Raw genomic sequence first — 17,414 nt, 5'->3', positions numbered from 1 at the left:
CTACTATACTGTTTCTGGTGCTATTATACTGTATACTGTAATCTGATGTGGAAGGCATTGATATGTAAGACTCTGATGTGAAAGGGGATGCAGGGAACTGAGGACTCTGATGTGAAAGGAGGGTGGAGGGAACTGAGAACTCAGATGTGAAAGGAACTGAGGAATCTGATGTGGAAGGCTATGGAACTGAGGACTTTGATGTGAAAGGAGTGTGGAGGGAACTGAGGAATCTGATGTAAAAGGAGGGTTGAGGGAACTGAGGAATCTGATGTAAAAGGAGGGTTGAGGGAACTGAGGAATCTGATGTAAAAGGAGAGTGGAGGGAACTGAGGAATCTGATGTGGAAGGGTATGGAACTAAGGACTTTAATGTGAAAGAAGGGTGGAGGAAACTGAGGACTCTGTTGTGAAAGGAGGGTGGAGGAAACTGAGGACTCTGATGTGAAAGGAGGGTGGAGGAAACTGAGGACTCTGATGTGAAAGGAGGGTGGAGGGAACTGAGGAATCTAACGTGAAAGGCTTTGGAACAGAAGACTCTGATGTGAAAGGAGGGTGGAGGGAACTGAGGACTCTGATGTGAAAGGAGGGTGGAGGTAACTGAGGAATCTGATGTGGAAGGGTATGGAACTGAGGACTTTGATGTGAAAGGAGTGTGGAGGGAACTGAGGAATCTGATGTAAAAGGAGGGTGGAGGGAACTGAGGAATCTGATGTAAAAGGAGGGTGGAGGGAACTGAGAAATCTGATGTGGAAGGGTATGGAACTAAGGACTTTAATGTGAAAGAAGGGTGGAGGAAACTGAGGACTCTGATGTGGAAGGAGGGTGGAGGGAACTGAGGAATCTGATGTAAAAGGAGGGTGGAGGGAACTGAGAAATCTGATGTGGAAGGGTATGGAACTAAGGACTTTAATGTGAAAGAAGGGTGGAGGAAACTGAGGACTCTGATGTAAAAGGAGGGTGGAGGGAACTGAGGAATCTAACGTGAAAGGCTTTGGAACAGAAGACTCTGATGTGAAAGGAGGGTGGAGGGAACTGAGGACTCTGATGTGAAAGGAGTGTGGAGGGAACTGAGGAATCTAATGTGAAAGGCTTTGGAACTGAGGAATCTGATGTGAAAGGAGAGTGGAGGTAACTGAGGAATCTGATGTGGAAGGGTATGGAACTGAGGACTCTGATGTGGAAGGGTATGAAACTACGGACTTTAATGTGAAAGGAGGGTGGAGGAAACTGAGGACTCTGTTGTGAAAGGAGGGTGGAGGGAACTGAGGACTCTGATGTGAAAGGAGTGTGGAGGGAACTGAGCAATCTAATGTGAAAGGCTTTGGAACTGAGGAATCTGATGTGAAAGGAGGGTGGAGGGAACTGAGGACTCTGATGTGGAAGGGTATGGAACTAAGGACTTTAATGTGAAAGGAGGGTGGAGGAAACTGAGGACTCTGATGTGAAAGGAGGGTGGAGGGAACTGAGGAATCTAACGTGAAAGGCTTTGGAACGGAAGACTCTGATGTGAAAGGAGGGTGGAGCGAACTGAAGACTCTGTTGTGAAAGGAGGGTGGAGGGAACTGAAGACTCTGATGTGAAAGGAGAGTGGAGGGAACTGAGGACTCTGATGATAAAGAGGGAGGGGGCACTGACTGGTGACTCTGATTTGAAAGGGGATCTTCTGATGTAACAGGGGACCCCATTTTTGGGTGACCAATGGGCCATCTTGTGTTATTGCTCCCCAACTCTAATTTAACAGACAATCACAATCACACAACAATTGACCCCCCACACAGCAACAATGGACCACCTATAACAAAATACCACCCCCAGCAACAACAGATCTCCCAGCAGCCAGCATCAATAGACCATCCAGCAGCCAGCAACAATAAACTTCTCCCTCAACAATACAGTAGATCCCTATGGCAACATAAGGCCTCCAGCAACAACAGAACCCCCCACCAGCAACAAGAGATCCCGTCAGCAACAACAGACCCTCACACAAAAACAGATACTCCTCAGTGAAAATAGATCTCCCAGCAGCCAGCATCAGTAGACCCACCAGCACACCCCACACTCCTTACTATTACATACATTCAGTGCTGAAGGTGCCAGAACTGCGTTCCCCCACGTTCCCGCTGAAAAAAAGCCCTGTATTATTTTGTACAATGATGCACATGCATCACACTCCCTTGATTAAAAAAGCTAGAATATTTTTATGTGTGTGTATGTGTATATACATGTACAGTATGTACTATACAGCTCATCCTATTGTTTTTTATGTGCCAGGAATATCTGACATTCATACATTAGTACATAGTGTAACACCCTGAAGAAGGCAGTGGTATGCTTCATTGGAGGACTGGCTAGTTCTTTTTGGCCCACCTCACAATATTCTGACTTGTTACATTGTCCTGAGTCAGGTACAAGATTTATGGTGATAGTCAAATGTGGTCTTCCCCCTAGTGTATCAATCATTCCTACTTGCTTAGCCCCATACACACGAGGTGAATGCCGGGCAACATCGGCCTGGTTCAATCAAAACTGGCCGACAGTCGGTCCGTGTGTATGGCACCCTGTCAGACAGAAGCCAGCTGTTTGGCCGGCTTCTGTCGTACAAGCATGTTGGAAAACCAGCAGCTGACCGGCTCCCGATCAGCGCTCTCCACCAGATGGCCGGCTTCTGATGAAGACGGATGACCGAAAAAGGTCTGCCGATGGGGATCTGATCAGCGCTCTCAGCCAAGTGCTGACCAGGGTGTTCTGGTGGGGGGGCCGTCCCCCTGTCACAACACAAGAGCTCAGCGAGGGAGATCGCTGTACTAGGTTGGCTCGTTAGTACAGCGGCTCAGACTGGAGCTGTCAGTTTTTTTCTGTTCAGCCAGCTGGATTGAACGAAAAAAACTAGTGGTGTGTACCAGGAATTATAAATCAGTTATTCGGGGTCCTCTTTATCTTATAACTGGTGAGTAGATTTACCCTTGTGAATGCCATGGATGTATTATATATGATATGTCATGGTTGTACCCTGTCCTACGTCAATGTGTATCAAAAGTATACATCAACAGTCTTACTGCAGGAGCCTGTATTTAAATCAGAACTAAACCCATCGATTTAACAATTTAAAAAACAGTTACATTCCGAGCATGTGACAGGACTGCAATTGTCACATTGGTTGTGTTCTCAAGCAAACTGTTAAACCATCCAATGGCTGGTGTCATAACTGATCACATGTGCAGTATCATGGCAGTTGCAGATCAAACAGAAGCCAAGATGGCAGCTTCCTAGGCTGAAAACTATAGGAGTGTTTAGTTCCACTTTAATTTCAATGTTTGGCATCTGTGTAAACTGTAGATGTGATTCTGGCAACATGATCATTTATAAACTCAAAAAAGCATCCCCCACCACCACCAACACCACCCTCTCATCATGGCGTTGGTTCTGCCATCAGTCTCACAGGCATCTGCTGCATCTTCAGTAAAACACTAGCACAAGGGTCAGGAACCTTTTTGGCTGAGAGAGCCATATATTTTCAAATGAAATGTGAAGTGATATAAACCCGCGCTCACTAAAAAGTTTTTTTTATATAGTAAACATATGTGAAAAATGCAGCTGCTGCTTCACTAAGTAAAAACGTAGACAATATATATATATACCAAATTTAACACAGCACTAGCATGAAATCAATGTGCAGTGTGTCCAACAAAAGAAAATATATATATATAAATAAATATAAAAAAATATAAAAAATGTGCACAATATAAATAGTCAAGAAACAATTGAACAAAGATTAAATAGCGTGGTAAAATAAAGTCCAAAATATAAAGTTGATCAATAAAGTGCAAGGTGCTCCAGTGCAAACAAAAAACCATTAGTGCTCCGGGTGACTGTGACCCCTCCAGGTACCCCACTCACCAGAACAAATCGACCCTGAGAAGGGTCAGGAAAGCCTGTAAGCAATGGAATGTGGTGATGCACCAGGACTTCTCCTAGATGATATGAGGTTGTTAAGGGTGGTTCTTGTCAAAGATGGTCCGAGATTCCTCCACAAACCCAATACCAAAAACAAAAGACCATGGATAGTGAAGTACGTTTTGGTATTTTATTAGTAAAGCCAAAAAAACATACTCACAAACATTATAAAATGGATGGCAGTGTAATTCAGTACAAAGTTCCCGCGTGCGTTCCACGGGCGATCCAGGAAGTTGACCGGAAGTGACGATTCCAAAGGTGCCGTACCGGAAATACGTCGACGCGTTTCGCCCTCCCACTGGGCGTTATCATAACTATGGGTCTATGAGGACTTTATTTTACCACGCTATTTAATCTTTGTTCAATTGTTTATTGACTATTTATATTGTGCACATTTTTTATATTTTTTTATATTTATTTATATATATATATTTTTTGGACACACTGCACATTGATTTTATGCTAGCGCTGTGTTAAATTTGGTATATATATATTTTTTTTTTTTCAAATGTAATTCTGTGAGAGCCATACACTATATTTCAGGGGTCGGGAACCTTTATTTAATATTCATATTCATGGGCCGCAGCTATACAGTGAGTAGATGGAGCCGTGTGAAAGTGCTTGGAGTCTGGTCGGGAAGAGAGCAGAGCAGGCAGGTAATGCAAAGAATTTGCTACTCATGGCTTGGTGCCAGATACAGCATACCTTAGGAGGTCTAGTGGAGTCCATGCCTCAATGGGTCAGGGTTCTTTGGCAGCAAAAAGGAGACCTACTCAATATTAGGTGTGTGGACATAAACTTATGGCTGATAAGTGTGTATATATATAAATATATATATATATATATATATATATATATATATATATATATATACATACAGTGCCCAGAATAAATGAGTAAACCCCAACAGATTTGTTGGGAAAACTTTACTTTCCTTTCAGAATCAACATTTTCTATAGGACAATGTACTACAAAATACTCCCACAAATGCGGGCCATTGATTGCAACAAAGAATTGTTAATTTGCACACGCAAAAAGTATTTTTCCTAACAAATTCATTCAAGACCATGTTGCAAAAATGAATACACCCTAATGAAAGTCTTAGACCCCTTTCACACAGTCTTTCCGATCAGGTCCGCCTGTCAGTTTTTCCAGGTGGACCTGATCAGAGCAGCGGATGTCAGCGGTGACATGTCTGCTGACACCCGCTGCTATCCGATCCTATCCTGTCCGTGAAATTCAGACAGATGGAAACCCTATTTTCCACCAATCTCGAGGATCGGATAGGATCGAAAATTTCCCATGGAGGAGAGTGGGGATCTAACAAGTCAGTCTCAGCACAGTGAGCGGAGATGGACCTGTAATCGGCAGATCGATCCCCACTTAGCAAAATGTAGTCCGTCGGGTGGAAAGCCCATGTGAAAGTACCCTTAGGCCCCTTTCACACAGGCGGACCGTTCAGATCCGCCTGTCAGTTTTTTTGGCGGATCTGAAGGGTCACCCCATGCATCTCTATGGGGCATCGGGTGTGAGCGGAGACATGTCCGCTGACATCCGATCCGTCAAATCTGGACGGATGGAAACCCTATTTTCCATCCGTCCAGCGGATCGGATTGGATCAGATAAGAACGGACAGACGGTCTGTTCCCATCCGATTCCCCCATAGAGATGCATGGAGACCTGACAGCTGTCATCCTCCTGCTAAGAGGGGGCTCGGCGGATCAATCCCCCGCTGAGATAAACAGAGTCCGTCTGATGGACTCCATGTGTGAAAGAGCCCTTAGGAGCAAATGTAAATTTTAGACAACAAAATCCTTCATTATTCATTAAACAGGTGTCCAGCAGACAGCTCATTAAAAAAGGGCTTTCCTTAAATTATTTTTTTGTTCATTTTGTCACATATACTTAGTACAAACAGTTGAGCGAGAAACACATTAACCTTTTAATTTATCATTCGTTCAGCAGAATTTTCCAAACTGTTCCTTTGATTTTTCAGCTCTGAAAGGTTAAAATTTCGATAAAAATACCCCCGGGACAGTCAGGGCTAGTACATTCCACAATGGATAGCCTCTGAACTGTCTCAGGTCGCACTTACCTGCAAGAAGAAATACTTACCTTGAAAATTTCTTCTCCAGCGCTGTCATCTCGGATGTGGACAGTTGAAGCCAGCGCGTCCTTTTCTGCGTCCTCTTCGGTGTCCTCTTCTCCCAGAATGCGACTGCACCGGCCCCGATCGTCACTTTTGGTGCGGGCGTGTCATCCCTCCACAGCTTCTGGGCATGCCCAGAAGCTGTTTAGCAGGGAATGACGCGCCTGAACCGGAACTGACGAGCGAGGCCGGTGCAGACGCATTGACTCCTGGGAGCGATGATGTTCAGCTCCCAGGAATCAATGCAAGGAGGAAGAGACGGCGCGGGCCGCGGCCGCAGAGGGAGGAAGTGGAAGAAAGGTGAGTATATTTTCTTCAATAACAAGGTAAGTAAACAAAAACAAAAATCATAATTATCCATTTGTTTTTCAGGTGACCTAGAGCAAGCGGATGGCCCAAAGTCGATTTTGTTGATTTTGAGGCCGGAACTCCGCTTTAAACCGATTTTCTATATGTGTCCATTAACTGGACGAAAAACAAACAAACGATCCAAATGACAGATTTTCAAATGATTTTTTGGCTAGTGTATGGCCAGCATAAGGGAGGGTTATAACGCCTGTCAGATTTTTTTTCGCCATCTGTGTCCTATTTCGGAAATTTGCCTTCACTTCCTGTCTCATAGCCAAACAGGAAGTGAGAGGAAATCCTTGCAATTTAGGGGAACTCCTTAGGGACCCCCAATTTACCCAAACTAGTGTCCCCATTGGAAGATTTCCCCTCTATTACTTTTCTGGGGACAACCCAAAACTTGAGGGTTTTCTTTTACTTTCACTTTCAATGATGTAACGGTGTTGTAAAATTTTGTCGGACCCGTGAAAAAAATCGGACCTCGTCACTTCCGGTTATGGGAGTCTCAAGTGCGCATGCGCACCAGACATTATCTTGGTTTGGTAAACTTATAACACAGAGCGACCAGTTGAATGAGAGGAGGCGGGGCTGAGGTGGGACGGAAGACACCGCCGCGTCATCTGCAGAGCTGAATAGAGGAGGCGGGACGGAGGTGCGACCGTGTAATAAATGCAGGACTTTAGCGACTCCTTCTGTTTTATTATCTTTACTAATTATCGTATTATTTACCCTTAGGATTTCATTACATTTAGTATTTCTTATTTTGCATTATAGAAATACTAAATGTCATGAAATCCGAAGGATAAATAATACGATAATTACTAAAGATAATAAAACAGGGAGTCGCTTAAGCCCTGCATATATTACACGGCCGCACCTCCGTCCCGCCTCCTCCGCCAGCTCTGCATATGTGCCTCCGTCCCGTCGCACATCAGCCCCGCCTTCTCACAATCAGCTGTCCGTTCTCTGTTATAATTTTGCCAAACCTCGAAAAATGTCTTCTGCGCATGCGCACGGACGACTCCTATCAACTGTTTTGTGACGCTCTGTCACCGGAAGTGACGAGGTCCGATTTTTTCACGGGTCCGACAAAATTTTAGAACAACGGTAAACAGGACAAACAGAGATGGTGAATCTCCCTAATGGGGGCACAGACAGCAATAAAAACTAAAAAGGTGTTCTAATCCCTCTCCAATCTATCCAAAATGAAAAAAAAAGTATTGCCTTTAGTTATACTTTAACAAAGAAAACCCCTTCCCATTTCATGTTATCATCAGCAATGCCACAAGGCTTGAGAAAGAAAATAATTTCTTTACACAAGAAAGATGAAGGCTACAAGAAGAGGAGCAAAGCTTTACTTATCAGTTAGAATACTGAAGCAAAAGTGATACAAAAATTTACCAAGATGGAACTGCAACCGTCTCACAGAGACTTCCAGGCCACCCACGGAAGATGACACCTCGATAGGAGTGTCTTCTGATGAGAAGGGTTGAAGAAAATCTCCATGCAAGTTCACTACAGTTAGCTAAATAAATATAAAGCCAAACTGGGGTGATTGTTTCCCATGACACAATACGGTGTACACTGCAGAGGAATGGTATGCATGCACAAAAAAGCCAGCCTAGAATTTACCAGGGCACACTACTGGGACTCTGTACTCTGGAGTGATGAGACCAAGATACAGTATCTCACAAAAGTGAGTACACCCCTCACATTAGTGTAAATATTTTATTATATCTTTTCATGTGAAAACACTGAAGAAATGACACTTTGCTACAATGTAAAGTAGTGAGTGTACAGCTTGTATAACAGTGTAAATTTTCTGTCCCCTCAAAATAACTCACAATAATGTCTAAACTGCTGGCAACAAAAGTGAGTACACCTCTAAGTGAAAAATGTTCAAACTGGGCCCAAAGTATCAATATTTTGTGTGGCCACCATTATTTTCCAGCACTGCCTTAACCCTCTTGGGCATGGAGTTCACCAGAGCTTCACAGGTCGCCACTGGAGTCCTCTTCCACTCCTCCATGACGACATCACGGAGCTGGTGGATGTTAGAGACCTTGCTTCTCCACCTTCCGTTTGAGGATGCCCCACAGATGCTCAATATGGTTTAGGTCTGGAGACATGCTTGGCCAGCCCATCACCTTTACCCTCAGCTTCTTTAGCAAGGCAGTGGTCGTCTTGGAGGTGTGTTTGGGGTCGTTATGTTGGAATACTGCCCTGCAGCCCAGTCTCCAAAGGAAGGGGATCATGCTCTGCTTCAGCATGTCACAGTACATGTTGGCATTCATGGTTCCCTCAATGAACTGTAGCTCCCCAGTGCCAGCAGCACTCATTCAGCCCCAGACCATGACACTCCCATCACCATGCTTGACTGTAGGCAAGACACACTTGTCTTTGTACTCCTCACCTGGTTGCCGCCACAAACGCTTGACACCATCTGAGCCAAAAAAGTTCATCTTGGTCTCATTAGACCACAGGACATGGTTCCAGTAATCCATGTCCTTAGACTGCTTGTCTTCAGCAAACTGTTTGCGGGCTTTCTTTTGCATCATCTTTAGAAGAGGCTTCCTTCTGGGATGACAGCCATGAAGACCAATTTGATGCAGTGTGCGGCGTATGGTCTGAGCACTGACAGGCTGACCCCCCACCCCTTCAACCTCTGCAGCAATGCTGGCAGCACTCATACATCTATTACCCAAAGACAACCTCTGGATATGACGCTGAGCACATGCGATCAACTTCTTTGGTCGACCATGGCGAGGCCTGTTCTGAGTGGAACCTGTCCTGTTAAACCTCTGTATGGTCTTGACCATTGTGCTGCAGCTCAGTTTTAGGGTCTTTGGCAATCTTTTTATAGTCTAGGTCATCTTTATGTAGAGCAAGCATTCTATTTTCAGATCCTCAGAGAGTTCTTTGCCATGAGGTGCCATGTTGAACTTCCAGTGACCAGTATGAGAGAGTGAGAGCAAAAACACCAAATGTAACACACCTGCTCCCCATTCACACCTGAGACCTTGTAACACTAACGAGTCACATGACACCGGGGAGGTAAAATGGCTAATTTGGCCCAGTTTTGACATTTTCACTTAGAAGTGTACTCACTTTTGTTGCCAGCGGTTTAGTCATTAATGGCTGTGTGTTGAGTTATTTTGAGGGGACAGCAAATTTACACTGTTAGGCCCCGTTCACACTGGGGCGACGCTACTTTGCCGGGCGACCTCATAGGTTGCGGCGCGCTGCTCGCACCGTGACCTCGGAGCGGCCGGCACGGACTTCATAACATTGAAGTCTATGCAGGTCGCTCCGGGTCGCCCCAAAGAAGCTCCGGACCCTTTTTCTAAGTCGGAGCGACTTGTGTCGCTCCATTTAGAACGGGTCCGCAGCTTCTCTATGGAAGGCGACCTACGGCGACCTGTCAGGCGACCAGGTCGCCTGACAGGTCGCCCCAGTGTGAACGGGGGCTTATACAAGCTGTACACTCACTACTTTACATTGTAGCAAAGTGTCATTTCTTCAGTGTTGTCACATGAAAAGATAAAATAAAATATTTACAAAAATGTGAGGGGCATACTCACTTTTGTGAGATACTGTGTGTGTGTGTATATATATATATATATTTTTTTTTTTTTTATTAATTAATTATTTTTAATGCCCAAAGTTCTGTTTTCATTTCAAAGCACATGCTTCTATAAAGTTAAAACAAAAGGGGGTGTTGTGCTACTGGCAGCATCACCAGATGAAAATAAAGGAAAACGAGCCTGGAAAAAAAGAAAACGAATGCAGCAGCCACATCTAGGTCTCGCTATACATATTAAGGTTTGTTGAGCCGAGTGTTGCTGACAGGGCCATCTAAGGAATGCATTTGCTGATTCAGCTGATTCAGAAGGAATCAGCCAAAATTTGATCCCCGTATGATTAGTTTAAGGACTTGTAAGGTAATGGGCCATACACACTATAAGATTTTCTGAAGACTTTTTCCTTTAGATTTACCAAAACCATATAATATGAGGTAAAACCTAAACACTTTCAATTTGTATGCAATCTGGCAGGCCCTTGCACTACATAGAAAAGGTAAATATGAAGGAAATCTAACCACAAAAGTTGGATAGTGTGTATCCAGCTTTAAGCCTCGTACACACGAGTCAAAATTTCGGCTGGGAATTTTCGTCCGACGACCGATCTGCCGATTTTCGGCTTGTTAGTATGGTGCTCTCGACAACCGACTCCGACTTTTCGGCCGAAAAAATTCTGGTTTATAAAATTTTTGTCCTCCGATTTTCGTGCAGTCAGTACAGATTTCGACAGGAAAAAAATCTTATGAGCAAGTCTGGGCATGCTCAGAGAAGAAAGAACACAAAGAAAGCAAACCAACACATGACATCACTTCTGAAGTATAATTTTGTCGGACGACAAAATTCGTGTGCAGTCTAGAGCACATTCCAACCAACAGACACCACTCTGGACAAAAGACGAACGACCGGTAGGCGGAAATTCATTGCGCGTGTACGAGGCTTTAGACTCTGACCAGCAGACACAATGCCTTGCTCTTTAGCAGCTCTTAATGACACCCCAATGCATCGGAAAATGCAGCATGATTTGTGCAAAACCTCATGGTGCTACAGCATCATGCGGCACCATGTGGCTGCCTCTTTAAATAAGGGTCTGGAACTTTTCACTCAAGAAATGTGTAAGCTGTTATAGATGACATTTTTGTTCCTAATTATGAGAATGAAGTACTGTTCACTTTAATAAGAGTGGTGGATCTCATACTATATCTAGTTGTAGTCTAGTGCAGACGTGTGGCTTAAAATGACTTTTTGCTGTATTAGGTTTTCGCCGTATGCCATTTTTTCTTTTGGTTTCTATTGATAACCGAGTCCCAACATCTCCTAAACAAAGACAGATTTATAGTCAGGGCCCCAAAAAAAGCAAAAAAAAGCTGTGTACTTCTGGTTTGGTGTAACATAGATATATTTGGATATAGGCGGCCTTTGTTTTTTGAACATATAGAGTCTACATAGTCTTGACTTCCGCAATAGCAGACTTCCTGACCCTCACCCCACAGAGTTGCTTCATTAACCCATTATCTGAAAACCCCCGCTGAGCACCACTAGCTTACACAGAGTCACTTCAACAACTTTTACTGCAACTTCCTGCAGATCATCACTCCCCTGCTGCCAACATTTCCTGCTCTAGTAAACTTACCCCATTCAGACACATGCAGAGCATCTCACCAGGATCCTTCCCCCTGCTGCAGCGTGCAGACCTCCACAGTGTCCTTCATTAACCCTTAGCAGGCCTGGGCAGGCTCTTCCCTCTCCTGCCACCTGTCATGTTTCCGCTTTTACAGATCTCAGCAAACATATGCAGGAAGTCCTCCGACCCACACAGCATTAAACGTTGGTTCCAAGACTGAAGCTGAACCCCATCAGGTCTAATTCAGGCAATGTCACTGAGCTGGAACCAGGCCGGGCCAGAATAGCTGCTGTCATCAGAGGCTTCTGAGATGGGAGATGGGTTTTTTAACTTTGCAAGAGATGTCAATCGATAAATGTGAACTACCGACTATCTCACAAAGATCGTTCACTGGTCTAAGCTGCTAAATATAAGCCACTAAACTATGAAAAGTGCAATTGTGATTGGTTGTTATAAATTACAGCCTGCTACTGAAGCCAGAGTGCTTGGGATGTTAAGTATAAACAGCTGTATTAGTTTTTTATATATATACTGTATGTATGTATATATATATATATATATTTTTTTTTTTTCTTATATATACTGTATATGTATGTGTATGTATGAATGTGAGTAAGTGCCGGTTCACACTAGCGCGGCACGACTTCGGGGGCGACCTGTGAAGTCGCGTGCACCGCGACTTCGGCGCGACTTGCACGGACTTCATATAATGAATGTCAATGCAAGTCGCTCCGATGTCGCCCCGAAGTATTACAGGAACTACTTTCTAAGTCGGAGCGACTTGAGTTGATCCTATTAGAACGGTTCCCGTAGCACAGAATGGACCAGTCGCCTGACAAGTCGCGGTAGTGTGAATGGGCACTTAGGGACCAGATTGTAAGCTCCTTGAGGATACTGATGTGAATGCACAATGTTTAATATGTAAAGTGCTGTGTAAATTGATAGAACTATATAAATATCTTTAATAAACAAATAATAAATGTGTATATGTACATCTGGGGCCGCATAAGTGCTGCCGGCACTGGGGATCTGCAGTTCTTTGAGGGAACCATGAATGCCAACATGTACTGTGACATACTGAAGCACAGCATGATCCCCTCCCTACGGAGACTGGGCCACAGGGCAGTATTCCAACATGATAATGACCCCAAACACAGCTCCAAGATGACCACTGCCTTGCTAAAGAAGCTGAGGGTAAAGGTGATAAACTGGCCAAGCATGTCTCCAGACCTAAACCCTATTGAGCATCTGTGGGGCATCCTCAAACAGGAGATGGGGGAGCGCAAGGTCTCTAACTTCCACCAGGACTAACAGGTCCACCAGGCTTCTAACAGGACTCCAGTGGCAACCTGTAAAGCTCTGGTGAACTCCATGCCCAAGAGGGTTAAGGCAGTGCTGGAAAATAATGGTGGCCACACAAAATATTGACACTTTGGCCCAATTTGGACATTTCCACTTAGGGGTGTACTCACTTTTGTTGCCAGTGGTTTAGACATTATTGGCTGTGTGTTGAGTTATTTTGAGGGGACAGGAAATGTACACTGTTATACAAGCTGTACACTCACTACTTTACATTGTGGCAAAGTGTCATTTCTTCAGTGTTGTCGCATGAAAAGATATAAAAAATGATTTACAAAAATGTGTGTGTGTGTGGGGGTTCTTATGTGAGATACTCTATATATATATATAAATATAAACTATATTGTCAAAAGTATTGGGACGTCTGCCTTTAAACTCACATAAACTATAATGGCATCCTTTTCATTTTCTAGTAGGGCTCAATATTGAGTTGGCCCACCCTTAGCAGCTATAACAGCTTCAACTCTTCTGGGAAGGCTGTCCACAAGGTCTAGGAGTGTGTTTATGGGAAAGTTTGACCATTCTTCCAGAAGAGCATTTGTGAGGTCAGGCACGGATGTTGGACGAGAAGGCCTGGCTTGCAGTCTCTGCTCTAATTCATCCCAAAGGTGTTCTGTCGGGTTGAGGTCAGGACTCTGTGAAGGCCAGTCAAGTTCCTCCACCCCAAACTCACACATCCATGTCTTTATGGACCTTGCTTTGTGCACTGGTGCGCAGTCACGTTGGAACTGGAAAGGGGCCATCCCCAAACTGTTCCCACAAAGTTGGCAACATGAAATTGTCCAAAATGTCTTGTTATGCTGACGCCTTAAGAGTTCCCTTCACTGGAAGTAAGGGGCCAAGCCCAACCCCTGAAATACAACCCCACACCATAAACCCCCCTCCACCAAATGATTTGGACCAGTGCACAAAGCAAGGTCCATAAAGACATGGATGAGCGAGTTTGGGGTGGAGGAACTTGACTGGCCTGCACAGAGTCCTGACCTCAACCAGATAGAAAACCTTTGGGATGAATTAGAGTGGAGACTGCAACACCAACATCAGTGTCTGACCTCACAAATGTGCTTCTGGAAGGATGGTGAAACATTCCCATAGACACACTCCTAAACCTTGTGGACAGCCTTCCCAGAAGAGTTGAAGCTGTTATAGCTGCAAAGGCTGGGCCAACTCAATATAGAAAAAAAAAAAAGAAATAATATTTTACACACACACACTATATATATATATATATATATATATATATATATATATATGTATATATATATATATATATATATGTGTTAGGCCGCAGGCCTATATTTGTGGGAGGAGCTAGCGTGCCTTTAAGACGCTGCTCCTCCCCTCCCCGCCTGCCGCGTCACACGCTGTCACCCCGGACAGCCGAACTTCCGGTTGGGCAGCAGCCGCCGCTGCCCCCGCCATCTCCGCTGACACGGCCGTCACCACCATCTCCGCTGTCACGGCCGGCTCCGCCATCTCCGCCATCTCCGCTGACGGCCGACACCGCCACTCCGCTGACGCCCCCGCCACCACCGCTGTTTCCTCCCGGCCTGCCTGCAGCTGACTTCCAGCCTCATGCACCGTCATCTTCCGCTCGGGCGGCCCGTCCATCCGTCCGGCCGCCGGGCGGCAGGTACTGCTGGGGGGGGGGGGGATGTTACTGGGGGGGTCCTGCGGGGGCTTGATTCTGCCTTGCCTGCTCCAGGCCACGGCTACACTTCATACGAGGGTCTCTGGGGGGTCTTGTTTCTGCCTTGCCTGCACCAGGCCACGGCCCTGCTTCTTTCTACTCTTTCTGTCCGTACCACTGTACTAGCTGTGTACTTCTACTGTTATTTTTCTATTTGCTACTTGGGTTCTGTTGCCCTGCCTATGGTCACTGCCCGCTCTAATACTGTCGTGACTAGGGGTACTGCTACTACTGATACTTGTGCTTTGGGTTGATACTCTTATACTGTTGTTACTATAGGCACGGCTACCTTAATACTGTTGCTACCAGGGGTACTGCTACTCTGCTATACTATTTGCCTTGGGCATTGCTACTCCTACACTATTGTCAACACGGGTATTGTTACTCTATTGGTACTAGGCATACTACTCCGTAATACCATTTCCATGGGTACTGCTGCTATGTATTGTCACTACTGTTACTGCTGTTATCTTTGGTCTACTGCTATTCGTGCCACTTCACTCCCATGTCGTGTTCTACTGTTCAGCTACACGGCTATACTGTTAAATACCACAACTACTGCGTGCCGATACACTGCTATGCCGGTACTGTGTGCACCATGACGGTATATACTGCCACATTTTCTATTTCCACCGCACGCGTTACTGCTTACACCTACAGAGGCGCTGCCAATATCATTCCTTCATGCTCCATTGCTTACATGCCGTCATGCATGTCACTACCATACGGCCACGCTATATCATCATTGATACTATTCCCACCACATGACTACTATACATTATTGTTTCACTACCTACGCTGTTACCACCGCCGTGCTACGGTTACACTGCTACACTACTTGACTTCCTGCACGCAGGTGGTGCCGCTGTTATACTACTACACTACGTACGCTACTTCCGTGTGTACTACTACTACTTCGTATGTTGCACTACCCTTTCATCAAGCCTCCGTTTAGGGTTAGAGAACTGGCTATTTAGGGCTAGGCGCTGGCCTTAGTCTCCCTGGTAGCTGGTCCCGCGAGGCCAACACCCCAATCTCAACACGGAGATTTTTCGCCCTCGGGCCAAATCATAGTTAGTGCCTCGCATCCACCCATCTCTTGGGGTCATAGTCAGGGCCTCACCTGTCACGGCCACACGTTAATCTTTTACCAGTCACCGAGAGGCCAACCCCCCGCCACCACGCTAGTGGCTCGTGCCCCACGCCCAAATCATAGATAGAGCCTCTCATCTGCCGCTCGGCAACTAGCAGGGCCTCACCTGTCACGGGGTAGTCAGCTTTCGCCTCGGCACTAGTTAGCCAGCCAGTTCTGTTTTAGCTCAACGGTGTTTGTTTAACCAATTTTTCTTGTGTATTATTTTCTCTTTTCAGCAGGTCTCAAGCAGTCATCGTAGGCGAAGGGTCATCCCCTCCAGGCACACCCGCTAAGCCTACCACCCCTGTGAGAACTGGTACCCCCAGGGAATTCCGAGAACCTTCCACGCCAGGCCCCTTGTAAGACCCTGGACCATCCCCAGGTCTTCGTCTGTTTTTAGCCATACGGGCTCCCCTTTTCAGCTACGGCAAGGAGGCTGTATCCTGTGTACAGCTCTCAGCACATCCTGGGGTTCCTGGACTGGGTACCAGCTCTCGGGGGGGGGGGCTCGGACGGACATTAAAGGACGCTAGACTCCATCTTCTGTTCACTACAATCAAACAGTGTCAGACTGTCCAAACTGAAAACGCTGACCATCCCACATGGTCCCACTTCCCTCTAAGCCGTTGCAGGCTCTCACTCCTAACAACTGATGGAGTAGGCCCCCAGCCTCGCCTTTCTTCCCTTCTGCTTCCCCTATCTTTTCCCCGGCACATTGTCCCCCCAGCACTCCGCTAGGACATTTTTGAGGGGTGGACGTGTACCTGGTTCCTTACTATCTGCCTCCCTAGTTGATCTAGGAAACTGGGTGTACAGTTACGGTGATTCGGCCATCATGATGGAGGCCGGAGACCCAAGACTCTACAAGCTTCCATACCAGTTTTTGTCCTAGCCTTCGGCATCCACAGGGACATTGCGTGCTCCGTGCGTTGCAATGCCGGAAGGTATTAGGTTTCAACTTCTTGTGTTGGTTGACTTAGGCGGCAGTACGGGGGTTTTCTTGTCCTTCGACTTCCACAATCTGTATCAGCAAGCAGTGGCAGCTTGGCCCAGTTTTACGTCCGTTCTCACTGGAGCCTCTTGGGCTCAGAACTATTTTTCAGGCTTTTTTTTTTTTCGCAGGCTTAGGCAGTCTGCTCCTCCACCTCTCCTACTGCCGACCTGTGCCCCTCGGAGGCTGATCCCTCCTTTCCTGGTTCCTCATGGGGGAGCTAGCAAACCCGATCTACGTAGCCTAAGGGACAGGCTTGGTCGTCCCGTCATTTGTTTGGCTCAATTGTGCTTTACCCTTTTGGAGGTGCCTGTAATTTTAGTGCCTGCAGTCTGCTGCACATCTGTTCCATATGCCTTAGGGCCCATGCCAAATCCATGGGCCTGCTATGCCGCCAAACTCTATTGGGGTAGGCTCCAGCGCATATTCCAATAAACATCTTGTCATTATCTGTCTGCTCTTCGTTCGTCCACTAACCCGAGCCTGTATTTTCCCCTCATTCTATCTACTCATTCTCTCCTTACCGTTTCACCCTGGTCATGCCATCCAAGCCAACTTGTAGGCAGGTAGGGCCGCATGGCTCAGTT

At 45.9% G+C, this 17,414-nt stretch overlaps 1 protein-coding gene across 2 annotated transcripts in view; it reads right to left on the bottom strand.

Moving 5' to 3' along the window:
* The window catches only part of LOC309554456 (serine/threonine-protein kinase N1-like), a 172,992-nt gene that overhangs the window by 151,806 nt on the left and 3,772 nt on the right, over positions 1–17,414 (bottom strand). The window contains exon 1 of one of the 2 annotated variants that reach the window (XM_082256196.1): positions 11,662–11,785. The exons of the other annotated variant lie outside the window; for it this stretch is intronic. Within the exon in view, the coding sequence (XP_082112322.1) occupies positions 11,662–11,685 (24 nt within the window). The 5' untranslated portion in view covers positions 11,686–11,785. Of the gene's footprint in view, positions 1–11,661; positions 11,786–17,414 lie in introns of those variants that run through there. 2 annotated transcript variants of the gene reach the window in all.

The sequence above is a fragment of the Pelophylax lessonae genome (genome assembly GCF_965119305.1).
Source record: "Pelophylax lessonae genome assembly, chromosome: 4".
Taxonomy (NCBI): Eukaryota; Metazoa; Chordata; class Amphibia; order Anura; family Ranidae; genus Pelophylax; species Pelophylax lessonae.
Note: the sequence above shows the minus strand (reverse complement) of the source record. Positions and strands in the feature narration are given on the sequence as shown.